Source organism: Gekko japonicus, unplaced genomic scaffold (genome assembly GCF_001447785.1).
Source record: "Gekko japonicus isolate JY-2015 unplaced genomic scaffold, Gekko_japonicus_V1.1 scaffold546, whole genome shotgun sequence".
Taxonomy (NCBI): Eukaryota; Metazoa; Chordata; class Lepidosauria; order Squamata; family Gekkonidae; genus Gekko; species Gekko japonicus.
In genome coordinates this window covers 20,452-43,713 of record NW_015173139.1, presented here as the reverse complement: position 1 = coordinate 43,713, position 23,262 = coordinate 20,452, and the positions used below count along the sequence as shown (strand labels likewise).

The 23,262-nt window shown below is 44.9% G+C and overlaps 1 protein-coding gene across 3 annotated transcripts in view; it reads left to right on the top strand.

Annotated features, from left to right (window-relative positions):
- PIK3C2B (phosphatidylinositol-4-phosphate 3-kinase catalytic subunit type 2 beta) overlaps positions 1-23,262 on the top strand; it is a 92,392-nt gene that overhangs the window by 50,933 nt on the left and 18,197 nt on the right. For all 3 annotated transcript variants that reach the window (XM_015422272.1, XM_015422271.1, XM_015422270.1), the window contains exons 14-23: positions 2,917-3,059; positions 12,082-12,270; positions 14,295-14,388; positions 15,411-15,505; positions 16,099-16,279; positions 17,078-17,185; positions 18,208-18,300; positions 19,604-19,733; positions 20,978-21,114; positions 21,884-22,053. In XM_015422272.1, the coding sequence (XP_015277758.1) occupies positions 2,917-3,059; positions 12,082-12,270; positions 14,295-14,388; positions 15,411-15,505; positions 16,099-16,279; positions 17,078-17,185; positions 18,208-18,300; positions 19,604-19,733; positions 20,978-21,114; positions 21,884-22,053 (1,340 nt within the window). The remainder of the gene's footprint in view (positions 1-2,916; positions 3,060-12,081; positions 12,271-14,294; positions 14,389-15,410; positions 15,506-16,098; positions 16,280-17,077; positions 17,186-18,207; positions 18,301-19,603; positions 19,734-20,977; positions 21,115-21,883; positions 22,054-23,262) is intronic.

The window sequence follows — 23,262 nt, the reverse complement described above, 5'->3', positions numbered from 1 at the left end:
ATGAGGTCTGCTGCTAATGAACTTTTGCATCCCATCCTACCTTGGGATTTTTTCCTTTTCAAAGATGGGGTGTGGTTGTGGCTTTCTAAAGCTCAGGACGTTTGACCTTATTTCCCCCCATCTTTTCCTCTTGGAAGATTCAAAGGAAATGTCCTTGTAATCCACTTGCAATTGCCGTCCCTTATGCAGTATGCACTAAGCACAGATTCTCTTGAATCTTGAGGTCACTGTAGATAGCCGCTGACCTACAGCACTGACTGATATCTCTGCATGCTCTTGAATGCTGTAATGTGCAGGTCATTCCTGTTCTCCCATACAGATATCAGCTTAGCTTTACAGGCCTTTGTTTTCACTGGTGTGAATACATCCATACAAATGTATTGTGTATCCAGTAGTGAATCTAATGCCTAAACTATTTATCTATGTAACTATGTTGCTTGGGGACTGTCTATGTCCTTGGAAGCTGTTGAGGCCAAACTAGATGTGATAGGGAGATCCACATGTATGTATTCACATATCCTACTGTTCAGGTGCAATGCTCAAGGTGGGGATGGCCTAAAGGGAGCATCTAAGGGGATGTGGCACTGTCTGTCACTGCTGTAGGATAGCAGCTTATATGCAGTGACCCTGAAGCTCTGGAGGATCTCTGCCTAGTGCATGATAGAAGGGGTTGCAGTTACACTAAAGCATGAAGCTGCCTTATATTGAATTGGACCATCAGTCCATCATGGTCAGAATTGCATACTCAGCTCAGCAACTCTCCAGGACCTGAGTTCCTTCATAGGACCTTCATATGAAGGTCATATTACTTCATATTCCTTCATATTACTTGATTCCTTTAAAACTGGAGATGCAGAGGATAGAACCTGAGGCACTCTGCATGCTGAGCAGATGCTCTACCACTGAGCCACAGCCCTTCCCTGTGAGGAGTGGGAAAGGAGACTTTGCACATGCTCCAAAACCAGACCCAACCTTCCCCTACTTCACATGTGATTGAATGAGAGCAGAGATAAATATATATGGATTCTCCCTCACCTCCACCCCTGGGGCATGTTTAGTTATCCCAAGTGTCTCAACGCATTTGAAACATGCTTGGAGGTGGGGCAACAGGGTCAGTTGTGTATTTGTGGCCTGCTCCCAAGGGAATGTTGCATGGAGAAGTTTGGCAGCTAGTTCGGAGAAACTGTGTCCCTGATTGAGGGCTGATTCACACATTCCTCTTGAGGCTGTCATGATGTAGGTTTATGGGGCAAATGAGAATGAGTGCTGAATCAGCAGTCAGAAGGGTAATTGGCTTGTTCCCCTCCTGGTCTAGATTGTGGCTTGGCATAACACTCAGCCCTCTTTTGGAAGTTTTGTGTTGGTGCAGCGAGTCTCCTGCTGTGGTCACACAAACTAAAGAATTCACTTTCAGTCCACTTTCAGTGCACTTTTGAATTGGATTTTGCCAGTTTACACAGTACAAATCCAGTTGGAAAGTGCACTGAAAGTGGATTATTTAGGCTGAGATCACACGGTCTTTTTGATCAGGTTTCGCTGCTGTTCCCTCCCGCATTTAAGTTTGCTGATCAGACAGGCAAATCCACCTCCCACGCCAAAGCGGGCTCACTCCCGCAATGCTCCCGGGTTTTCGTGCCCCCGGGAGAATCAAGTATTTTCCTGGCACTTGCGCTTTGAATGCGTGATTTCGCCCATCTGGACAGTCAGCTTTCACAATGATTGCGATTAGGGCCGTCTGACCGCTCTGTGCGATTTTTTTTTTAAAAAAACCTTCCGGCTTTGAGCGCTTGAGTAAACAAGCGCTCATCCTGCTTGGAGAAAAGTCCTGCCCGCCATCCCCCGGCATGGAGGCGGCATTGACAGTTTCTGGGGGAGGAAGCGGGGGGGGGCAGGCGAGCAGGCTTTGGCATCCACCCAGGGAGTCCCCGAAGCTGCGGCGTTAGGAGGGAGGGAGCCCCCGGCGCCAGGGAGCACACCCAGCTAGCCAGCAGCATCGGGTGGAAAGGAGAACTCTTTCAAAGGTGCCTTTTTCTTTTCTTTTCATCGGGCCGGTGGCTGGAAAGTTGCTGGGTGGGGGGAGGTGGGCAGGTGGGGAAGGCGAGCTTGTGGTTCAGGGAGGGATGTGTGAACATCCCAACTCAGAAAAAAATATTCCAGTTTTAATTACATCGGGAACAAAGCACAATTGCCATGCCATGGAACCGCAGCCTTAGTGTGTTTGACCGCAGCCACAGTCTAAGCAAATGAAATGTTGAAATAGACTGACAGCAGTTTTCGCACAAGCCCTGTGACTAGGCTCACTGGGGATGTGACTTGGCCGTAAAACCCTTTGGTCATTTTTGTTAGCCTTTTGTCTTGCTGATCTCTCTGTGGCCTTTCTAGTCAGAGAATGGGAGTTAACTTGATTTTGTAACTCTCTTCTCATTTTCCACAAACAATGATGTATCTTCCTCCCTGAAACTGCATCATTAGCACTCTGAAAACCTGGTGAGCCTGGCACAGAAGAAACTTGGGGTGGGTGGGGTGGGAATGTGTGTGTTGAAAATCCAAATGATTTGGGAAATAGTCGTGAAAATCCAATGATTTGGAAAATAGAACTGTGAGATTGTTTGAATCTATGGTTTTACCTGGAAACCACTGTGAAGGTTTGTCAGAAAAGCGGTTCATGATTATTTCAAATGAAATAAATAGGCATCTGCTTCTTTGATGTCTGAATTGGCCGACAGTCACATGAATAACAGGACATCCAAATACAAGTGGGAGAGAGCAAGACCCTCTTTCAGGCTAGTTCCTTAAAAGGATGTGAGAGAAGGTCCTCTCAGTATTCATCTGCCCTTTCAGATGCCTTTAAGACTCTGTATGTGTATGTGTGTGTATGTGTGTGTGTAACAATCACTCTTTGCTTTTTTCTTACAGATTGATTTTCCCAGCTCAGCATTTGAAGTCAAGTTTACTAGTCCACCTGCAGCAGACTTCAGTCCAAAGTACAACTTCCACAGCCTCCTTGAGGAAGACCAGCGGAAGCTGAAGGAGGTGATGCAGAAGGAATCGCTGTATTGGTAAGAGGCTGGGGTGTGCACAGGCACTGAGGGGAGGAGGCTTCTGGCCCTTGAGACACCTTTGGATGGTACTGGATGTAGCATCACAAGGGGAGGGGAAAAAGAGCTCGGGGAGGGGGCTGTGACTCAATGGTAGAGCATCTGCTTGGCATGTAGAAGGTTCCAGGTCCCCCCTCCCAGTATCTCCAGTTGCAAGGACCAGGTAGTAGGTGATGTGAAACACCTCTGCCCGAGAACCTGGAGAGCTGCTGCCAGTCTGAGTAGACAATACTGACCTTGATGGACCAATAGTCTGATTCAGTATAAGACCATGTCATATGTCATTCCTTCTGGTAACCTTCGTGTACTGCAATGTAAGGAACCAGTCTTTCTTCCTTCATGATTCCTGGATCTCCTCCTTCAGCACTACTGTGTGCCATACCCATTTTGTGCGTATTTAGAGGAGAGCCTGTAACTAGGATTGCTACCTCTTCCAAGGACTGTGGCACCAGGGTGGGAACAGACCCCAGACCAAGTTTGACACAAAGACATGAGTTTTGGAGTCCAGTAGTTTGGAGTCCAGTAGATTGTGGCCAAAGCCCCATTCAAAATCTGTTTGTTCTCCTAAAATGTACAACTTAAAAACAACCCCCTCCCCCCAAAGGCTGAAGAGGAAAAGAAGGCCTTGCTTTGTCCCTTGCTTTTCCAGCAACTGAACAGATTTTTTAAAAACTAGGTGTGTTTTCCTGGTCAATTGGCAGCCTATCCATAGATTAGTGACCTCATATCATGCAAAGCTGAGAGCTGAAGTTCAGTCCCCATTACACCCTTAGCTGGCAGTAATGGCAAAGGCACAAAACACCATGAGACTTTGGAAAGCTTCAGCCAATGGGGCCATAAATCCACATACATCCCTTCATAGGTAAATTGTGTCCTGTAACCTGGTCATTTTTCCATGATGTCATTCTAAACAAGTTGCTGTTTTGTTTATTCACTGAAACAGACATCAGAGGAGTGATTAGCTGGTTTCACACAAAATTTTAGGATGATTTAAACTTTTTTTGAGAACTTTTGAGTTGACCCAAAGAAGTCTCTGGCACTGGACTTCAGTTCATTTTGTTTGTTCCTAAAGGCCAACGTGTCTTATTGTTGAGATGACTTTTCCTCAAAGTGGCCAAGCAAAGCAGCTCAGATTATGTTCACTTCCTGAGGGGCTGTAGGCCAATAGTGGAGCATAAGATATGCATGCAGAAAGTCTTGGGATCAGTCTGTTACACTGCCAGTTAAAGAAGGATCTCAGGTAGCAGATGCTGTGAAAGACCTTCCTCATCCTGAGATCCTGGAGATCCACTGTCAGTCAGACTAGATCATGCTGAACTGGCAGTGTATGCAAGTATAGGGCAGCTTTTGTGTGGTGAGATGAAGAATCCTGGGGTCTGATCCTTATCTGAGGAACACATCGTCTATAACAAAAGTACTCTGAAGCTTGCAGGAGATTGTTGGCTTTTCAGTGGGCATTAATTAAGTTTTCATGGGCCCCTTCCTTGAGTGTAACTGAATGTTTCAACTGTGTTCCTTGACAAAAAATGGCTTTAAGCAGAGAAGAAACCTCCTTCCACAAAGGTGACTATATAACGTATTGTTTCTTCAGTCTATCCTTACTATACTTTTATTCAGACTCAAAGCATCTGGCCAGTCTTTCTAAAGCTTGTGGCATCATTCCAGTAATAACTGACAACAGCCCTGATGGTTACACACATGGCTGTCAAACTCTCTCAAGAGCATGTTGCATATAAGAGGGAGGGAATGGTCTTGCTCTTCTCCAGACTGTATTTTGGAAAGGAATTATCCATTAAATTGAAAGCCAAGAATTCAGAACTCTCTTGCTAACAGATGTGGACTACTGGTTTTCCATCAGTTCTCCTTCAGTGGGGGGAAGTCATCCAGCAACTAGTTAGGTCACGCCTCTGCTCGCTCGATAGGCTATGCAAATTTCTTTTGTTGCATGGCTCCTATTGGAGTGGTCTAGGCTGACCTCTCCAGTTTCTGAATAGCCCTCGGTAGGACGTCTGGAGCTCTTCTGTTCCATATATCCCTTTCACTTTCTTTTCTGCTTGCATGAGGTGCTTTACAGAAATAGTCTGATATAGTATTTAGAGTGTTGGACTAAGTGTGGGGAGACCTGGGTTCAAATCACCACATGGCCATGAAGTGCAACTTGGTGACTTTGGGGCAGTTAGTCTCTTGTAGTCCAAACTGCATTTATGGGATTATTGTGAGGATAAAACAGAGAAGAGAGCCATTTAAATCACATGTTGCTCCTGGGGGGGGGGAAGACAAGATAAAAATGTGTATGAGAGCAAAACATAAGCTAAATAAGGGGCGGATCCTTGGCAGTGTTTCCTCTAAGCTGAGTTAGTGTGAGCTAGCTCATAGTTACATCTTTTTGTCTTAGCTCGGGAAGGATGGCTCCAGAGCAAACTAATTTATGCAGTAGCCAAATCGCTCGCTTACAATTTTAATGCCTGTAGCTCGAAAAGTAGAATTTTTGCTCACAGGACTCCATAGCTTAGAGGGAGCAGCCCTACCCTGAGAAATGTACAGTTTAAAGCAGGAGTGTCAAATTCATTTGTTATGATGGCCGAATCTGACATAAATGAGACCTTGTTGGGCCGGGCCATGTGTGTCATAAAATGTAGTGCCAGGTAGCGGAGATATAAACTTTATAAAGGACACAAACACAAAGGGTTTTTTAAATGTAAAATAAAAACATGCTTAAAACATTAGCTCTATAAGCTGCAAACCTACTTTTAATTTATTGACATTCACCACAGTAATCTCATGCTGAGAGTTCTGAGTCTAGGACCCAGGTTAAAACATGAAATGGCTGAGTGATTAAGAGAGTCTGGCGAAGCAAGCTATGATGCTGCAGTAGCAGCAGAACTGGAAGCAGGAGAGAGCCAGTTCCACTGCGGGCCTGATGGAAGCCCTCCGGGGGCCTGATTTGGCCCCCGGGCCGCATGTTTGACAACCCTGGTTTAAAGGCTGAAGGAGAGGTAAAGGTATTACAGTGAAAGGAATCCCTACCAGCATCGGCCCATCTGTCTTTGCCCATTCTTTAAATGCCATTGCACTTTTGCTAGGCACATTATACTCCCTCCCTGTTCCTGTGGGATGTCTAACATCTCGTCTAGACATCTCACCTCCTTCCTTGCCTCTCTGGCTTTCCTCACTTTCTGAGATCAGAACTCCAAGCGCACTCTTGCTACAGCTGTTCTAAAAGCGTTCCCAGGCATGAGACTTTCATCCAGACCTCTTGTTCAAAATATATTTCTGTGTTGGCAACATGCTTATTGGTTAGTGGCTGCTATTCTGGACACAGTATCAACCAGTTTCTATGATCCCTTTCCTTCATAAATGGTTTTCTACCAACTGAGAAGGGCTTCCAACCTAGATTGCTTGTGATCTATTGGCAAATAAGAATGGAGAGGATTTTAAAACTATAAGTGGCAAATATTTCCCGGTCTGATAATTTTTTTACCTTGTTTTTCTCAAACTTAATAAAAGTGTTGAAAAGAAACATGATTTGAGGAACTACTATGGATTAGGGCAGATTTTAGTTCCTTGCTGTCTCACATAGTCTCTGCAGATGGATGTTTGGGACTCTAGTAATTAATCTTCCAATTGGGGCAGTCTATCTTGCATTACAGAGCAGGACTATGCTTCTCACCTCAGAAAATTTCCTCATGATAATAAACACTTGTGTGACTGTGTTCAAGGAGTTCATATGCCTCCTACAGTAAAAATATAGTGCTCACTGGGATAATAGCATCTCTTCTATAAGAGCTAGAAACATGCTTACAAATTGCCTTTTTATCAGCAGTGGTTGGTATTCTCTTCTTTTTCAGGTGGAGCTTATTGCTCCCTTGACTTACTGCTCTGGAAGGCTTCACATATGTGTGGCCAATTTATTCCCACATCCCCACACATTATATTGGTTGAGTATTGTCTTCCAGAAAGAGAGGTGCCAGGGCTCATACCTGGCTGTTACAGCATGTGCTTTGGTTACCTTGCTGCTTAAGGCTAAGTGGAGGAGGGGTTCATGGTTACTGGAGTGCAGGGGTCATTTCGTAGAAAAAGAGGTGCAGGAGCTCATTAGCATAACTTATTTGCATATACCATACCCCCTGACATCATTGGAAGTGTGTCAGAAGGCAAGGGTAACGTGCAGATCTGTCCTCGCAGAGGAGGGAGAGCTTGTGCCTGAATAAAACGTGGTCTTAAAGGTGCCACTGGGCTGTTTTGGACCGGGGGGGCTCTGCAGCTTACCTGGCTGCTTCTTGCTCTGACTGAGGGCTGCTGGGAGCAGGGGGCGGGGCTTGTTGCATGTGGCCGCCCCCTGGGCTCTTTACTGCCAGAGCTGTGCTCCTGCAGGAAATGACCCCTGCTGGAGTGTGAGGAAAGGGGCATTTACATATGCTGAGAGGTTTACTGTTATTTCACATACCTCAGGGTCTATGTGAAATAATAAAAAGAGGCTCTGGGGCTCAGGGTCTATGGATAAGATGCTCAGATCCCCTGGAGTTCCAAAGCACCTTCAGTGAATGGGGCCTCCCAGGACTGTGGGTGAAGGGGAGAAACTGGGGCTCCATTGAGAGGCTGTCTCTAATTATGTGTTTGGGGATGAGACAAAGATTGAGCCCAGATGTTTGTAGTGTTGCAGAGAGAAAGCCCATGAAACTTGAAGCAGCTGAGTCTCGCCTATCCTGATAGCATTCCTCAGTGCTTCCAGGAACAGGGACTGACTAGGATACAGGCTGTGTACAGACTGAGTGCCAGCCAAGAGCTCAGTAGTCCGTTGGTGACACAGGGGAAAAGCCTCTGTTCTCTCGGTCTGTGTTTCCTGCCCTGTCTGCTAAATGGAAATTAAAGTGATGACTGATTACAGACTTGGTATATGATACACGCTGTGCAACAATATTGGCAGTAATAACATCATCAGCCTTTGCCTAATACAGCCCTGAGCCTTCTGTTGCTTGTTGTGTTCATTCAAAAAGAGCTGCCAGGGCTGAAGAGTATAGTGAAGAGTGTGTAAAACTGCTTGACTTCCTTAAGAATTAATGTTGGTTATCTGCTTCTTTGTGGTGCCTGGGATGTAGAATCTGTTGGGAGCTCTGTTACTTGTATAGTAGCAGAGCCTTCTGGGCTTAGCTGGATATAATTCCAGAGACACAAGGACTAGAGTTGTATACAGCTGGTTTTAAATTGAAAGCTGCCATTGGCCAGTCTTCATGAATGCCAAGGGGTGTGGCTTCATTGCTGGCATTCCTATGATGAAATCTTACATGTCTTCTGTTGTTCCTTAGAGGCAGGATCTCTATCTTTGGTTGGAAAATTCAGGAGGTGCGTGGCTGGAGAGCCAATGTGGCATAATAGTTAAAGTGTCCAACTAGGATCGGGGAGACCCAAATCCCACTGCACCACGGAAACTTGCTGGGTGACCTAGGGACAGTCACACACTCTCAGCCTAACCTACCTCACAGGGCTGCTGTGAGGATAAAACAGGAGAGGAAAACAATGTAAGCTGCTTTGGGACCCTCTTGGGAGGAGAAAGGCAGGATATAAATATAGTAAATACATAAAATTACCCAGGGCTTTTTTTTGTAGAAAAAGCCCAGCAGGAACTCATTAGCATAATAGGCCACACCCAACAGTAGAAACTCATTAGCCTATTAGGCCACACCCCTGATAGCACAACTTATTAGCATATTAGGCCACACACCCATGCCTTCCCTTGTGGGGAGCTCAGGCAAGCTGGCCCTTGGAGGCGAGGGAAATTTAAACTGCCTTCCCTTGGCTTGCCCGGCGCCCCACGGCTGCAGGAATCCCCGGGAAGCCAGCCCTTGGACAGGCTGGGGAAGGGACGGGGAGGCATTTAAATGCCTCCCCAATCCTTCCAGAGGCCCCCCTGTCTTGCCTGCCTTGGAGTTGCCATGGTGGGGGTCGCTCTCCAGGCCTTCCCTCTGTAGCCACGCACACAGACGTTTTGGCTGTAGTGGGCGTGGCCAACTCCGAAGCCAGCTGGAACTCCATTCCTCTGCGTTCCTGCCCAAAAATAGCCCTGAAATTACCACAGCACAACATCGAACAATGGGTAGATCAAGCCAGAAGTGCTGAAAATTCCAGTTTAATGCCAGAATTGTCATTAAAGGCTGCATTGATATGTTCTAATGCAGTTAATATTTTTACTGTCTCTGCAAGCACAAGATAACAGAAGAGAACCTTGATTTGATTATTCCCACCACATTTGCAACTGCAGATTGCCTGTGCGCTTGGAAAAAAAGTGGCTGTGCTGGTCAGTTTGTACCCTGGGGTTGTGCATGATGCATGTAAAGCAGGTGTCCAGCTGCCCTCTCACACACACCCCTTCCCTTCATCTTTGGGAGCTCTGGCTTTCTGAAAGAAAAGTGGTGGGTGGGCATTTCCTGGCATTGTACAGGAGGCAGTGCCACAGCCTTTCCTGCCTGCTATGGGTCATTGCTAGGGTGGGAAGTTCCCACAGGCGGGCAGCACTTTCATTTTCCTTCAGCTTTGTTCCGGATCTTAGTGAATGGATTTCCTGGGGGTGGCAAAAGGAAGCCTGTGGGAAAAGCTAGCCATGGCATGTGAGTGACCCTCCCTCCCCTCCAGCTTTGCAAATGCCCCCATGCCCAGCTCTCCTGCTTTCCCAGTGACAGTGCTGCTGGGGTGATTACAGTGGCCTTGGACCCGAGCTTCAGTCATTTGTAACCAGCCCTGGTCTCCCTCCAAGACATCTCTTCTGTGGTCTTTCTCACATTGCCTTGCCAATGTGGCCTAGAAGGACTTGATTTGAGTCAGACCTCAACCCTGGAAACATTTAAGTGCTAAGATTTGATGCCGGAATGTTTCAGGTAATAATTTCCTTCTGACCTGAATAGCCACGGCCCAGTCCCACATGTCTGGGATTAAAGGTGTGGCTTCCAGGCACCTCAGCCCCTTGCATCTTTGTTTCCAGAAATCGGTCACTTTAGCACAGTGGAGCTAAGGTAACCCTAAATAATAATTCTGCCAACAATACCATTTTCCCCTGTACCGCTGGAGTGCAGGGCACCTCCAGCTCCTCCTCAGGTTTCTTTCTTCCTCTCCTCCCAGCTGCTCTTTTCTGTTGCAGACCTACACCATATGTAGGCTGCTTTTGCCAATCCCACTCAGTCCTCTTGTGATACTCTCCATTGCGGTTTCTGTCTTCCCTCAGACCTCTCGCTGTCGACCTTTCAGGTCATCTTATCGTATTGTCTTTTGAGCTGTCAACTGCATTGATCAGTAAAAACAATTTTTAAAAAGATTCTCAAGGGACCAAATGAAATTACAGCAAGCTACTTTTCCAGCTGAGGCATGGGGCCTGAGCTATATGGGGTAAACCTCATTTCCTGGAGTTAGTCCCTCAGCCTTGTTTTCAGTGTAGGGCTTAACTGAACAATAAGTGTAGACAGCCGCAGTGCCCCTCATCTCTGCCTGTGAAGTAGATGGTGAGCTGGCATACAAAGCGGGAAGGGAGAGGCCAGGACTGTGCTTGGCCAGACACACAGGAAAGAAGCTGAATCCCAAGTACTGCTAGCAGTTTCACCTTGGTCCCTTGGGTGGAGACCCAGCCCTGCACACTCTGGAAAATGGTCTGGCATGCTGCTATTCAGCACGTGTGCTGAATAGTTGCTTATCCCTGCTGTTAAATCTGTGTCTCTGAGAATGTGCAGAGCATTATGGAGTGTAAGCTTCTGAGAGTCAAAGCTCCCTTCTGGAAATACTAGGGCTTGTTGCGACATATTTGGGATGGGGGGGAGAACTTCCAAGTCAGAGGGTTTTGCCTCTAAGACAGGCTTCAGCCCTGCTGCCTCACTTTTTAAAAGTTAAGCAAGCTCTGCTCATTTCCTTCTCTCCTTTGATTGTTGCCAGGCCTTTTGCTTCTCATTCCAGAAGTTTTAAGGAAGGACTAAACTTATGAATCAAGTTACTGGGAAGTTTAACCTTTCTTCTCCCCTTCAGATGCAGATTAACTTATCACTATTGGTGCAGAGAGAGCCATAAAACAAGAGCAGATTCCAGCAGGGAAGCCATGTCAGCCTATTGCAGCAAAAATGAGAGGAGTGTTGGGACATCTTTAAAGACTAGCTGATTTACTGTAGTGTAAGCTAAGGCCAACTCCATATGATGCATGTCTGGGTGGCTCCACTACTTCTAATGAGGACCGGCCCCTTCCCTGGTGCCCTTGCACTTCATCATGGGCTACAGCTTCCTTGCCTCCTGCTGCCCTTTGGGCAGGAGAGTCGCTGATCCCATTATACTTGGAGTGGAATTGGTTCAAGCTTCCTCATTAGCCACCTGATCCCTCCCTGGGAGAAATGAATTGACTCATTTGCACATCTAAACGCCCAGCTGTGTGCTGTATGCCTGAGATGAAGGGGCAGGTTTTTCCAGCGATTGTGCTGCTCTCTGGTGGCCACATAAAATATCACTCGTTTTTTCTGATGATATTCAGACTATGTTCATATGATCAGATGGTATTGTATAGTGGCCGACAACCAACAGTATAGCACACAGCAAGAAATGGCAAAGAACAACAGGAAACAACTGTGAGCTGAATTACCCGCAAAAATATATATCCAAAAAGAAACTTCAACAAAGTGGCCATTTGTATAGGACACTGTCCTGTTCACACCCCCACACTGCACAAAAAATTATTTTTTCCTTTCCATTCTCACTGTGAGCCTCTGTTTTTCATAGAATGTCTACAAAGTTCTCTTAAAAGGTTAAAAGCACTCTTGAAAGGGGTCCATCTTGACCAGCATTCTGTTTCCAACAGTGGGTGGTCAGATGCTTCTACAAGAAAATAATGGAGGCAACACTCTTCCCTTGTTGCTTGTCCCGGAGGCGTGCCACCTTTGAATGTGGAGGCTGTGTTCACTGATGGGGGCTAATAGCCATTGGGTCCCTGGTCTAATCTTATTGCCTTCTCCCACTTCAGGCTCACAGATGCCGACCGGAAGCGGCTGTGGGAGAAGCGTTATTACTGCCATTCTGAAGCTGGCTCGTTGCCTCTGCTGCTTGCTAGTGCTCCGAGTTGGGAGTGGGCATGCTTGCCGGACATCTATGCCCTGCTAAAGCAATGGACGCACATGAACCATCAGGATGCCCTTGGACTCTTACATGCAGCGTAAGTAATTTCCCTTGAAGCTTTTGCTGTCAGTGTGGGAGGCCCTGGAAGGTTAGTAGGCAAACAGTGCAATCTGTAGCACAATTATTTATTTTAAACAATTATTAGCCACCTCTTATTTATATTTATATTTTTATTTATTTTTCACATTTATATCCTGCCCTCCCCAGTGGGCTCAGGGCGGCTAACAAGGGCAGGGTAATTAGCCGTGCCATAATTAAAAACATATAAAACATAATAAAAACATCCAACACTTAAAACAATGGTGCTCAGTCAATTACTAATCTCATATGTCCAGGATATGAGACGTAAGTTTCTACCTTATAGAAACTCAAGGTGACTTACACTATAAATAATAATAAAATGCAATAAAATATGTAAAATTAATAAAATAAAATATGTAAAATTCATAAAAGCACTATGTAAAGAAATAATTTAAAACTGCCCACAGACAGAAGTAGTAATCAAATGTCGTCATGAATAAAACTGTCTTCAGCTGCCTCCTAAAAACTGAAAATGAGGGGGCCAGGGGCACCTCCCTAGAGAGGTTGTTCCATAACTGTGGGGCTGTCAGTGAAAAGGCCCTCTCTGTCATGCACCCATCAGACAAACTTCTGTGGTGGATGGGACAGTCAACAGGGCCTCTCCCTGTGATCTTGATTCCTGAACAGCAATGTGTGGGAGAAGGTCCTTCAGACATCCAAGCCATGTAGGGCTTTAAAGGTCAAAAACACCTTGAATCCAGTGTAATTGCTATAGGATTTGGGTGGGCATGCGATCCCTGTAACTGCAGCCCCTGAACACTGAGCCAGTTTGGTGTAGTGGTTAAGCGTGCGGACTCTAATCTGGGAGAACCGGGCTTGATTCCCCACTTCTCCACTTGCACCTGGCTGGATGACCTTGGGCAAGCCGTAGCTCTGATAAGAGCTGTTCTTGAAAAAGAGCAGTTTCTGTCAAGAGCTGTCTCAGCCCCACCTACCTCATAGGGTGTCTGTTGTGGGGAGGGGAAGGGGAAGGAGTTTGTAAGCCGTTCTGAGACACCTTTGGGTAGTGAAGAGAGGGGTATAAATCCAATCTCTTCTTCTTCTTCTTCATGAAGTAGCCCCAAGTGGAGCACACTGCAGTTGCCCAATCTAGATGTGACTGGGCCAGATCAGACTGAGCTTGGAATGGGTTCAGCTGGCACACCACCTGAAGCTGGGCAAAACCACTGTGAATCACAGGAGCCATCAGGTTTTCTAAGGTGACTGCTGTGTTGAGCAGCTGTGAAACTGGCTTTTCAAGGGGAGCATAACCCCATCCAAGACAGGTCCTTGGTCTGCCTTTCTACTAACCCAGAGCACCTCTATCTTGTCAGGATTAAGTTTCCACTTGTTAACCCCATCCAGTCCATTATGGACTCCAAGGACTGGTTCAGAACATTAACAGCATCCTCAGAATTAGGTAGAAAAGAAAGGTAGAGCTAAATGTCATCCGCATACTGGTGACACTGCAGTGCAAACCTCCACTCCCAGTGGCTTCATGTAGATATTAAATAGCATGGGGCATAAGATCAAACCCTGTGGAACCCCAAAGGCCAGCAGCCGTGGGGCAGAGCAAGAATCCTTCAGCATCACCTTGTGGGACTGGCCTCCCATGTAGGATTCCCAGATTACACCCGTCTAAGCTCATTAAAGTTAATGGGTTTAGAAGGATATAACTGTTTAGATCTGCACTGTGAATGTCTAAGCCCTGTTCTAATATTGCGTTAGACCTGTTAGAATCTGCAGGCTGGACCATTGTGTTAGTAGCTGGATCAAAGTATCTCCACACACCAGAACCTCAGGCTGCGGTCCTGCCCACACTCCTAACAGTAAGATTCACTGAACTCTGTGGAATTTGTAGAACATGCTTAGGATCAGACTGTAAGTCTGGTGACGCTAACAGTTCTCTGCTCTAGGATTTCAGGGATCTTGAAAGAGCTCATCCATATGGAGGTAGGGTTTATCCTCTAGTGAGAGTCTGTTGTGGTAATATGGCTGCAGGTTCCCAGATCAGGAAGTGAGGAGGACAGCTGTGCGATGGATCGATTCCATATCTGATGCTGAGCTACTTGATTATCTGCCCCAGTTGGTACAGGTGAGTAATTGTGCTTCTTGGAAGAAAGGCATGTTAACTGGCAAGCCTTTACATAAGAACATAAGAGAAGCCAATGCTGGATCAGGCCAGTGACCCATCCAGTCCAACACTCCATTTCACAGTGGGCAAAAAGACCAGGGGCCATCAGGAGGTCCACCAGTGGAGCCAGGACCAAACTTTCAGAGTTTGTGTTGGCACAGAGCTGTACCTTGCAAGGAAGTTGCTGTGCCAGAGTGCCTAGGGCTTCACAGCCAGGGCAACATCTACATTGCTTTCTATGACCGGGAATTATCCAGACTGGCTGGAGTTTCAGAGGCCTTGGGGATAGGGAACTAGGCTACAGGCAGTGTGTGCTCATAGGCGTAATCTTTGTGGGGGCGGCGGGGCGTTAGCCCCCGCCGAAATTTTCAGGAAGGAAGGTGCTCAGCCTCCCCTGGGAGCCTCCCTTGCTCCTAGCAAAGCAATGCCTCTGGCCCAGCCCCAGCCCCCCCCAGGAAATTGGAAAGTCTACACCACACCGTTGTGTGTGCTAGAGATAACAGGCTCTAAAAACAAGATTATGTTGACAAAAGAATTCTAAACAAAGGGCAAATTTCATGGAAAGTCATCCCAGTAAAACCGTGGGTACTACTGTCAGAGGTTATGTCCTTGAGATCACGGCTGTGGAATTCTGAAAACAATTTAATGTTACTGCTACTCTGAGATTTTGTCATCAGAATTAATGCTGGTTAGATTTGCCCTTCCCTGCTTTAGATGATAATTGTAAACGAGCATTTTGCACAGGTCAACTACTTCTGAATTTTTTTTAAAAAAATCTGTTTACTAGTGATACTGAGATTGAAGAGAGGATGTAAATTCCCGGGGCAGAGGCTGCTCACTTGACAATATTAGACATATTTCTCCTATCTTTCTGCTGCCCACCCCAACCTTGCAGCTCACATTTCTTGGCCACTCAGGAAAACCACACTGTCTGCATGGCTCATCACTGCCTGATAGGGAAATAATCTATTTGTCTCTCCCAGGCTCTAAAATATGAATGTTACCTGGACAGTCCTCTGGTGCGGTTTCTAATGAAGCGAGCCATCTGTGACCTGAGGATTACCCACTATTTCTTCTGGTAATGTTGGTGGATGTGCTCCATATGTATGGAATGGTTTGGGACTTTCATTTGGGAGAGCTCCGAATATGCAGTTCTAATGCTGCTTAGCAGAGGTCAGGGACACTTCCAAACTCTTTATAACCAAAAGTCCAGAGGCCCCAGCTTTTGTTCAAGCTTTAAATTAAAGCTCTCTTTTTTAAAAATTCTTCCTCAAATAGGATACAGACAAGGGTAGTTCATATAATCCTGTCTTTATCATGACATCTGCAGGAACGCATCATCGGATTGTTCAGCATCTACTTTTGCTTTCAAAAAGCAAGCTTCTAGTTATCCTTGTTGCAAAGCAACCTTCAAAAATACTCTCCCGCCATATCGTCTTGCATTGCCACTAGAGCCCTTTCATGTTCCATTACCCAAACATCCTGACTACCCTTTACTACTTATTATTTCTTTGCATGTTTTTGGAACTTTGGCTTTGGAAAAAGTCATGAACATTGAGCAGACTGATTTGGCAGGTCCAGAAGAAGCTTTTGCTTAGCTGCACATGTACATGACACTTCCACACATACCTCACTACTCCAGTCCTGGTGACCAGGTTTCCATCTCTGTAGGCTGCTGAAGGATGGACTTAAGGATTCTCAGTTCAGCATCCGTTACCAGTATCTGCTGGCAGCTCTGCTGTGTTGTTGTGGGAAGGGCTTGCGAGAGGAGTTCGACCGGCAGTGCTGGCTTGTTAATACCCTGGCTAAGCTGGCTCAGCAGGTCCGTGAGGCTGCTCCATCGTCACGACAGGTACACGCATTTGAATATATCTCATTCTTTTCACTGTGAGTGGGGTGGGATGGGGGGGGGAGCAATGACACATCCAAACAGCATATACTGATGAAACCTATCCAAACAGCATGTACTGATGAAAGCTTAGCTTCTTCTTCAGAGAGTTCAAAGGCTGATGGAAGCACTTAAGACATAAAAGTCCAAAGGGCAACCTCTCCTGGAAAGTAACTGTGGCATGGGTTAAATGTTCACCCTCTCCCAGAAGGAATTACTGTTTGGGATGATGAAAGATTCTGGCAACAAGTCACTGAGAACTCTTTGCTGCTTAGAAATATTCTTAATGTTGTGAGATGAAGCTCAAATGCCTGCCCAGTCCTATAACCTAAACCTAGGACGGATTGTTCTATAGGCTGGTGAACTGCAGTGCATGGTTCCAAGCTTTTCCCTTCCTTTTTGACTTCTGCCATCACTTCTTGCATAACTTAAAAAAAAATGTTACGGCTTGCTTCTTTAAAAGCTTATATCTTGGAAGCAGGGGGAGCTGAGCAAATCCATAAAAGTTTTTTTTAAAACGGCTCATTCAAGAACAACATTTGATCTGCAGAATTTGCATAATTTACTTTAATTGTGTAACTCAGCACAGAATTTGGGGCTTTCTTGTGTAGAATGCAAGAGGGGAGAAACTGGTGTATAGAGCGATTTGGGATGGTGGCATGACCTATACTAGGGTGACTCCTAAGTACAGACTGCAGAAACAGAGATTAAATAATGGAGGCTTTTTCTGTTTGTAGACTACTTTGGTATTTGTTTTTTCAGGGCATCCTTAGGGAGGGACTGGAGGATGTAAAGCAATTCTTCAATGTCAATGGCTCTTGCCGCCTGCCACTTAGTCCAAGCCTGCTTGTGAAAGGGATCGTGCCTAAGGTATGGTTCTGCCTGCTGGAAATGCTGGTTGCTGATACACTGTAGAAGATCAGGATGCTTTTGTTTTCTTTCAGAGCTCTTCAGCTGAGCTTCCAAGCACTGAAGTTTAGCAGCACCATTTGCATAGCTGGGCTTCACTTTAGCTTTTTCCTCTCTGTTGTATAACAAATAGGCCAGTTCCTGAGGATGAGGGTCTTTTGGTTCCCATCCATTAACATCCTGATATATCATTTCTGATTTTTTCCACCAGTGTTGTATCTGTTTGCCAGCTTCCACACCTACATTTCTCATCCAGTGTACTCTTAATCTTCAGACCGCCATATTTACCATGATCATCCAGTTCTGCCTCCTTGGCTATGAGCTACTCCAAATTATTACAAACTTGGCCCCTACCCGGTGCCAAGAGCACAATGGCCTGTTCGTACAGAATGAACGGTGAGAAGCCTTCAGTGCTGGAATAGGGGTGGGAATGGAGAACAGCCTGGCTGAGGAGGATGGCTGTACTACTGGCCAGTCTTTTGTATCACAAACCAGAAAGGCCTTTGGTATGACCTCTGCCACCTTGGGTCAGGTGTGGTCTGGATCACTCATCTGACAGTTTTGCAGAGACCTACTTTAAATATAAGGGAGTGGGGTTTCTAGTCTAGAGCAAAGCTTGTATGGAAGCTCATAGACGCTCCAGGAGACTGGGGTGGTTACAGAATCTCATTGGTGCCTCCTGTCAATCCAGCTGTCAGAACTAAAGGCACCCCCCCCCCACTGTAGCCTTCTAGTTATTGCATATTTTGATAAGGCAGCATCAAAAAGCAAGTAAAAAAAGAAGTATTCCTGTGAGAAAGGGAAATCCAGACAACTGGGGTGGAACTGAGTCTCCTTGGAAGGAATGACTATAGTACTTTTGGAATGATTTCGACCTAGTCTTCTTTGATATCCTTTTTGCCAATGGCAGGGAGCTTTTATTTCTGCTGTTATTGATTAGAGTACTGATTTATATCACCACAATCCTGTCTTCTTGGCTGCAGGATTGCTCCTATTTTAATTCCAATGCCGTCCCTCTGAAGCTGTCCTTCCAGAACGTTGACCCTCTTGGAGAGAATATCCGTGTTATTTTTAAGGTAAATCCTAGTATTTCTGATTGGATTATGCAGATCACAGCCATTCTCTTGGCCCAAGTCCTTCTGAGCAAAGCTGACAATATTCTGATCTACTATTCTGCCTGCTAGTGGTCAGCCAATCTCCTCTTTACAAATTGTAAGACAATATGATGCCCTCGATTAGCCATTTTATTCTGCAGCATGTATACTCTTGGGAAAAACTGTGGTCCAATGGGAGAAAGTTTTTCTGCACTCCTATGTACCACTGTCTGATCACCTAACTCTTTAGCTTCCCTCCTCAACCTCTCTTCCTTCATGGTTGATAAGAAGCCAAGAAGGACTAAAGCAGTTCCTGCCTGCTGAATTATAGTTGTACGCTTTGATATAGCTTGAAGGAACTGCTGTGTCCTCCTTTTCCAAATAACTTATAGCTGAGACCCCTGGAAAGGTTTCTGGACCCCTTAGAATCCTCACTCCTCCACTCTTACAGGAAATGATCTCATTGCAAGAGTTTGATTTTGGGTACCAGCTGCAGCCACTGTGATGAACCTGGAAGCAAATCCTCAGAGTAAAATGCTGGGAGGCTGAAGTTATTGAGCTCTGGGTAATCTAATCAGTAGGCTCACGAATTTAGAAGATTTGGCGAGAGTGCCGTACTTTAGAGGCAAAGCTAGCCATTGCTAGGGTGGACCTTTTGCTGTTATCGTTCTTGAGAATTTGGTTTATAGCTGGCATTGGAGTTGGAATAGTTGGTACAGTAGCTTTGTCAAATTCCCCAATAATTCTCACTGTTATACTAAAGATTTTGCTTTTGAGTCAAAAACTGTATGACATTGCGGTAAGGTAGCATTACTTGGATGTAGCACTTGGATGTAGCATCCCTGATTACTTAGCATTACTTGGATGTAGCATCCCTGAAATGCAAAAGGAGGTTGGCATGATAATCTCATGTCTGATGATGATTGATCCCTGGCCTCAACATTGTTTCTGTGTTTTTAAGTGTCCAAGTGATAGGGCAATCAGCCCCTCACACAAGAGGCAGAGCAAGAGTGAGACTTTGTCCCCATATGATGGCTATCATTCTAAGAAACTACCCTGTGTCTGAAGCACATGGATGCACCTCCAAGCATAAAACCACTCTGAAGAGTGTCAGTGCCTGTGGAAATAAGTGAGGGCTGCTGCTTAAAAGAAAAATTTAGAAGGGATTTTGTTTTGTGTTGGAAGCACTTAAATGAGGAAAGCTGTTTGGTGTTTTCTGCCCAGTGACAGCAGCTGCAAAACACTGGGAACATCCTATCTTACTTTGGGCTATTACTCCTCACAGTGTGGAGATGATCTCCGGCAGGACATGCTAACGTTGCAGATGATTCGCATAATGAACAAAATTTGGGTGCAAGAAGGTTTGGACATGCGCATGGTCATATTCCGGTGTTTTTCAACAGGCCGTGGTCGTGGTAAGTCTGGAAACAGGTGTGAAACTTCCCTAGTACTTGCATCTGTTCAGTAGCAGCTCTGGTGCTCTCAGTTTATAGGGCCTGATATGTCAGGAATTGTAGAACTGAGATTACGAATCTGTAATTTACCACCTCTCTGTGTGAAAGCTAAGAACATAAAAACTGCCTTGCTGGATAAATCCAAAGGGTTAGTTTTAGTCTAGTGCTTAGATAGTCAGATACCTTTTTAACAAGTCATTTATGCAAATAGCCATTGCAACATTGTCTTGTAATGAATAATTTCGGTTAATTTTGCTGGACAGGTATTTATGTTCTTGGAAGATGCATGTACTGGCATCCTTTTGAGGATTCCTGTGCAGGTGTGTCTAGAATGCTGTGGCATTTCAGATAGGTAGTTCAATTTAGCACTCAGAGCTGAAAAAGCAATGTGGTATTAATCTGGATTCTTTGTGGGTAACATTTAACCAGTAAGAGAATGCAGACTTAAAAGTGTAAGAGGAAATGAATTGTACTGACATATTAAAAGCACAGTGTGGGTAATAAATAAATGAAATGGCTAATCAGTAAAAGGGGTATAGATATCACCACTTTTTAGGGATACTTTATATAGACATACAGCAAACGTTTTTTTTAAAAACACCCTACACTTGAGAGTCCTACTCTAGTATCTTATTATTTTCTCCTTGTTCAAGATTGGCTTCATCTTCAGCTGTGGTGAAAGTGAAAACTAGACTTTTTGGTGCTAATAGTCACTTAATTTTACCCGATCATTTCCTCCAGAGGACAATGTGACCATTGTCTTCTGAACCCATTCCCAAATATTTATATTCTTCATAAACAGAAAACCAGGTGTGTAAGGTCATGTCACCTGTCCTGATAACACCTGTTCTGCATTTACCTTTGTTCTGGCACATCAGTTTTTATTAGACCTGGTAGCCAGCCATATGAGAGATAAACCATCTTTGTCTCCTTTTTCTAGCCCCTCCCCCTGGTGGTCAGCTGAATTGCTCAGCACACACAGCTCTTAATGATGTTTCGCAGCATTTCTGAGCTGGTAGGATCACATCAAGTCAAGCTGCTTTCATGGAGCAGGATCCAGGCTTCATTTCCCAACGAGAAGATGTTCCAAAACTTTAAAGTCAAAATCCCAGCCCAAATTCTTCCTTGATTAGTTGTTTGTGCAGGAAGAAAGAGAAAAGCAGCTCCTCTAAATTAACTCTGTAGCTTTTTGCTGTGTTTTATAGGGATGGTGGAGATGATCCCCAATGCAGAAACCCTGAGAAAGATCCAAGTGGAGCACGGGGTGACAGGCTCCTTCAAGGACCGTCCCCTTGCAGACTGGCTGCAAAAGCACAACCCTAAGGAGGATGAATATGAGAAGGTAAAGGCAGGAGAAGAGAGAAAATAACACCTCTTGTTTTGAGGAACAGTCACCAACCAGTGCTCAGAATTATGTTCTAGGGCTGTACTAGGGCCAAAGCCATTATGTTCCGAGTCCCTCATCTGTGGTGATATATTTGTATATCCCAAGCAGAGCAAAAATGCTATGATAAGGATATGCATGCTTTGCTTGCTTGCAATTCCTAAAAAAGTGTGTTTCCCTAGCAAAATGATAAATTGGAGAGTTCAAGTTATTTATTAATGTCTTGATTACAAATTTGAATGGCAGTTTTGCAGCCTAGACAGGTATACAAAAATAAGGAAGTCAGAGCACAAAATGAACAAGCTCAAGTGCTGTAAATCAGCAAAAGAGAGCCTCTCGTTAACCTGTGCTATAAAGCCACAGTAAAGAAAAGTTTTCATTTGTTGTCAAGCCGTATCTGGTGAAAGATAGTGAACAAGCCCTGCCTTCAAGGTTATAAGGCCTAACTTCAGATGAAGACATCAGTTAGCACACTTTGGCAGCTGCCTTTAAAGCACAGTGTGGTTCATACTGGAAAATATTATGTATAAGAGTAGCTAAGGTGAGAGGAAGCTATTTTCGAGGTACTATCAGGGACCATTTTGCCATCTCAGGCCCCCAACTTGTTATTTTTCCAAACATCCTTCTGCGCATTTTCAAGGTTCCCTCCCTCCAACACTTTGTTAGCCCTGTTGTCTATGCAAGTCCAATCTGTATATGACTTTTCCAATACGTCTTAATTTCCCAGGCAGTGGAGAACTTCATCTACTCATGTGCTGGCTGCTGTGTAGCCACTTATGTGCTGGGAATCTGTGACCGGCATAATGACAACATAATGCTCAAGACCACTGGTCACATGTTCCACATAGACTTTGGCAGGTTTCTGGGCCATGCCCAAATGTTTGGCAACATCAAGAGGTGAGTATTCTATGCAAAACACTCTCTATAATAGTTGATTAGTTTGTTGTTGCTTGAGAATGAATCCTGAAGTTTTGTCAGCTCAGTAGAGAAAATGAAGGGCTGAGAAGTGTTGGTTATTACATTGGAGTCAGAACAGGAAAACCTTTATTAGGCACAACATCAACTAAAATTACCAATAACTCAAAAAACACAAAACAATCCTAACATGGTTTACAAGATTTACAGAGTATCACTCTTGACTTCCATACATAGGTCAAAAATTCTGCAACAGATAGTGTTGTTGCTGGACTCTTGTCTGCTAGAAAAAAAGTTAAATCCCTATCCAGAAAATCTCTCTGCATAGGGAAGAGAGGATGAATCAAGATATTGCGCATAACGGAATATTTAGGACAGCGAAAAAGAATGCGGGTAACAGAATCGGGTTCCCCAAGATTACAGTTGCAGAGTCTATCCTTATAGGGGACACCCCTGTATCTACCTGAAACCACTACTGAAGGGAAAAGGTTGAACCTTGCAAGCATAAAAACCCTCCTAAAAACTGGGATTGTCAGATTAGCGATATACGGTACCATGGATGTATGTAAGGGAAGGAGGGGTAATGAATAGGGAGAGCAAACCCCAAGACTACCGGCATTAATGATCTGCGCCTCTATATCCCAAATTCTCCTCTTGACCACCTGCAAGATTGCTACCTCACCACAGTTATAGAGGGGTTCCAGGACATTGGAGTCATCTCCCCCAAACAGATCTTTAGTATCTTTTACACTTAAAATATCTAGCAGACAGAATGTCCCCAACAGGATCTCAGTAAGCATATTTAATAACATTCCATCAAAACATTATAAAAATCTAATGAAGGTGGAACAGAAATATTAAAATATAAAACACAGAATGCTGGCTATAAAGTTGTCTGGTATGCAATTAAATGTGCATTTCATTTTAAAATAAACATCTCTATTTTATCCTACTGGCCACTTACTGAGACAATTTCATTTTGGAATGATAATCATACATTCATCTTCGTTTCTTTTGTGCACATGGGACTGCTTCAGAGCAGGCCTGCCGTGGAGGAGTTTTTGACAAGCTTCTAGAATCTACAGCTGAGTGCTCCCCCTCCCCCTCCGCACAGCAGAGCTTCAGGCTCCATTCCCACCCAAGTGATCACGTGACAAGGGGTGGAGGGAACATTCTTTTCTCAGTCCTTTT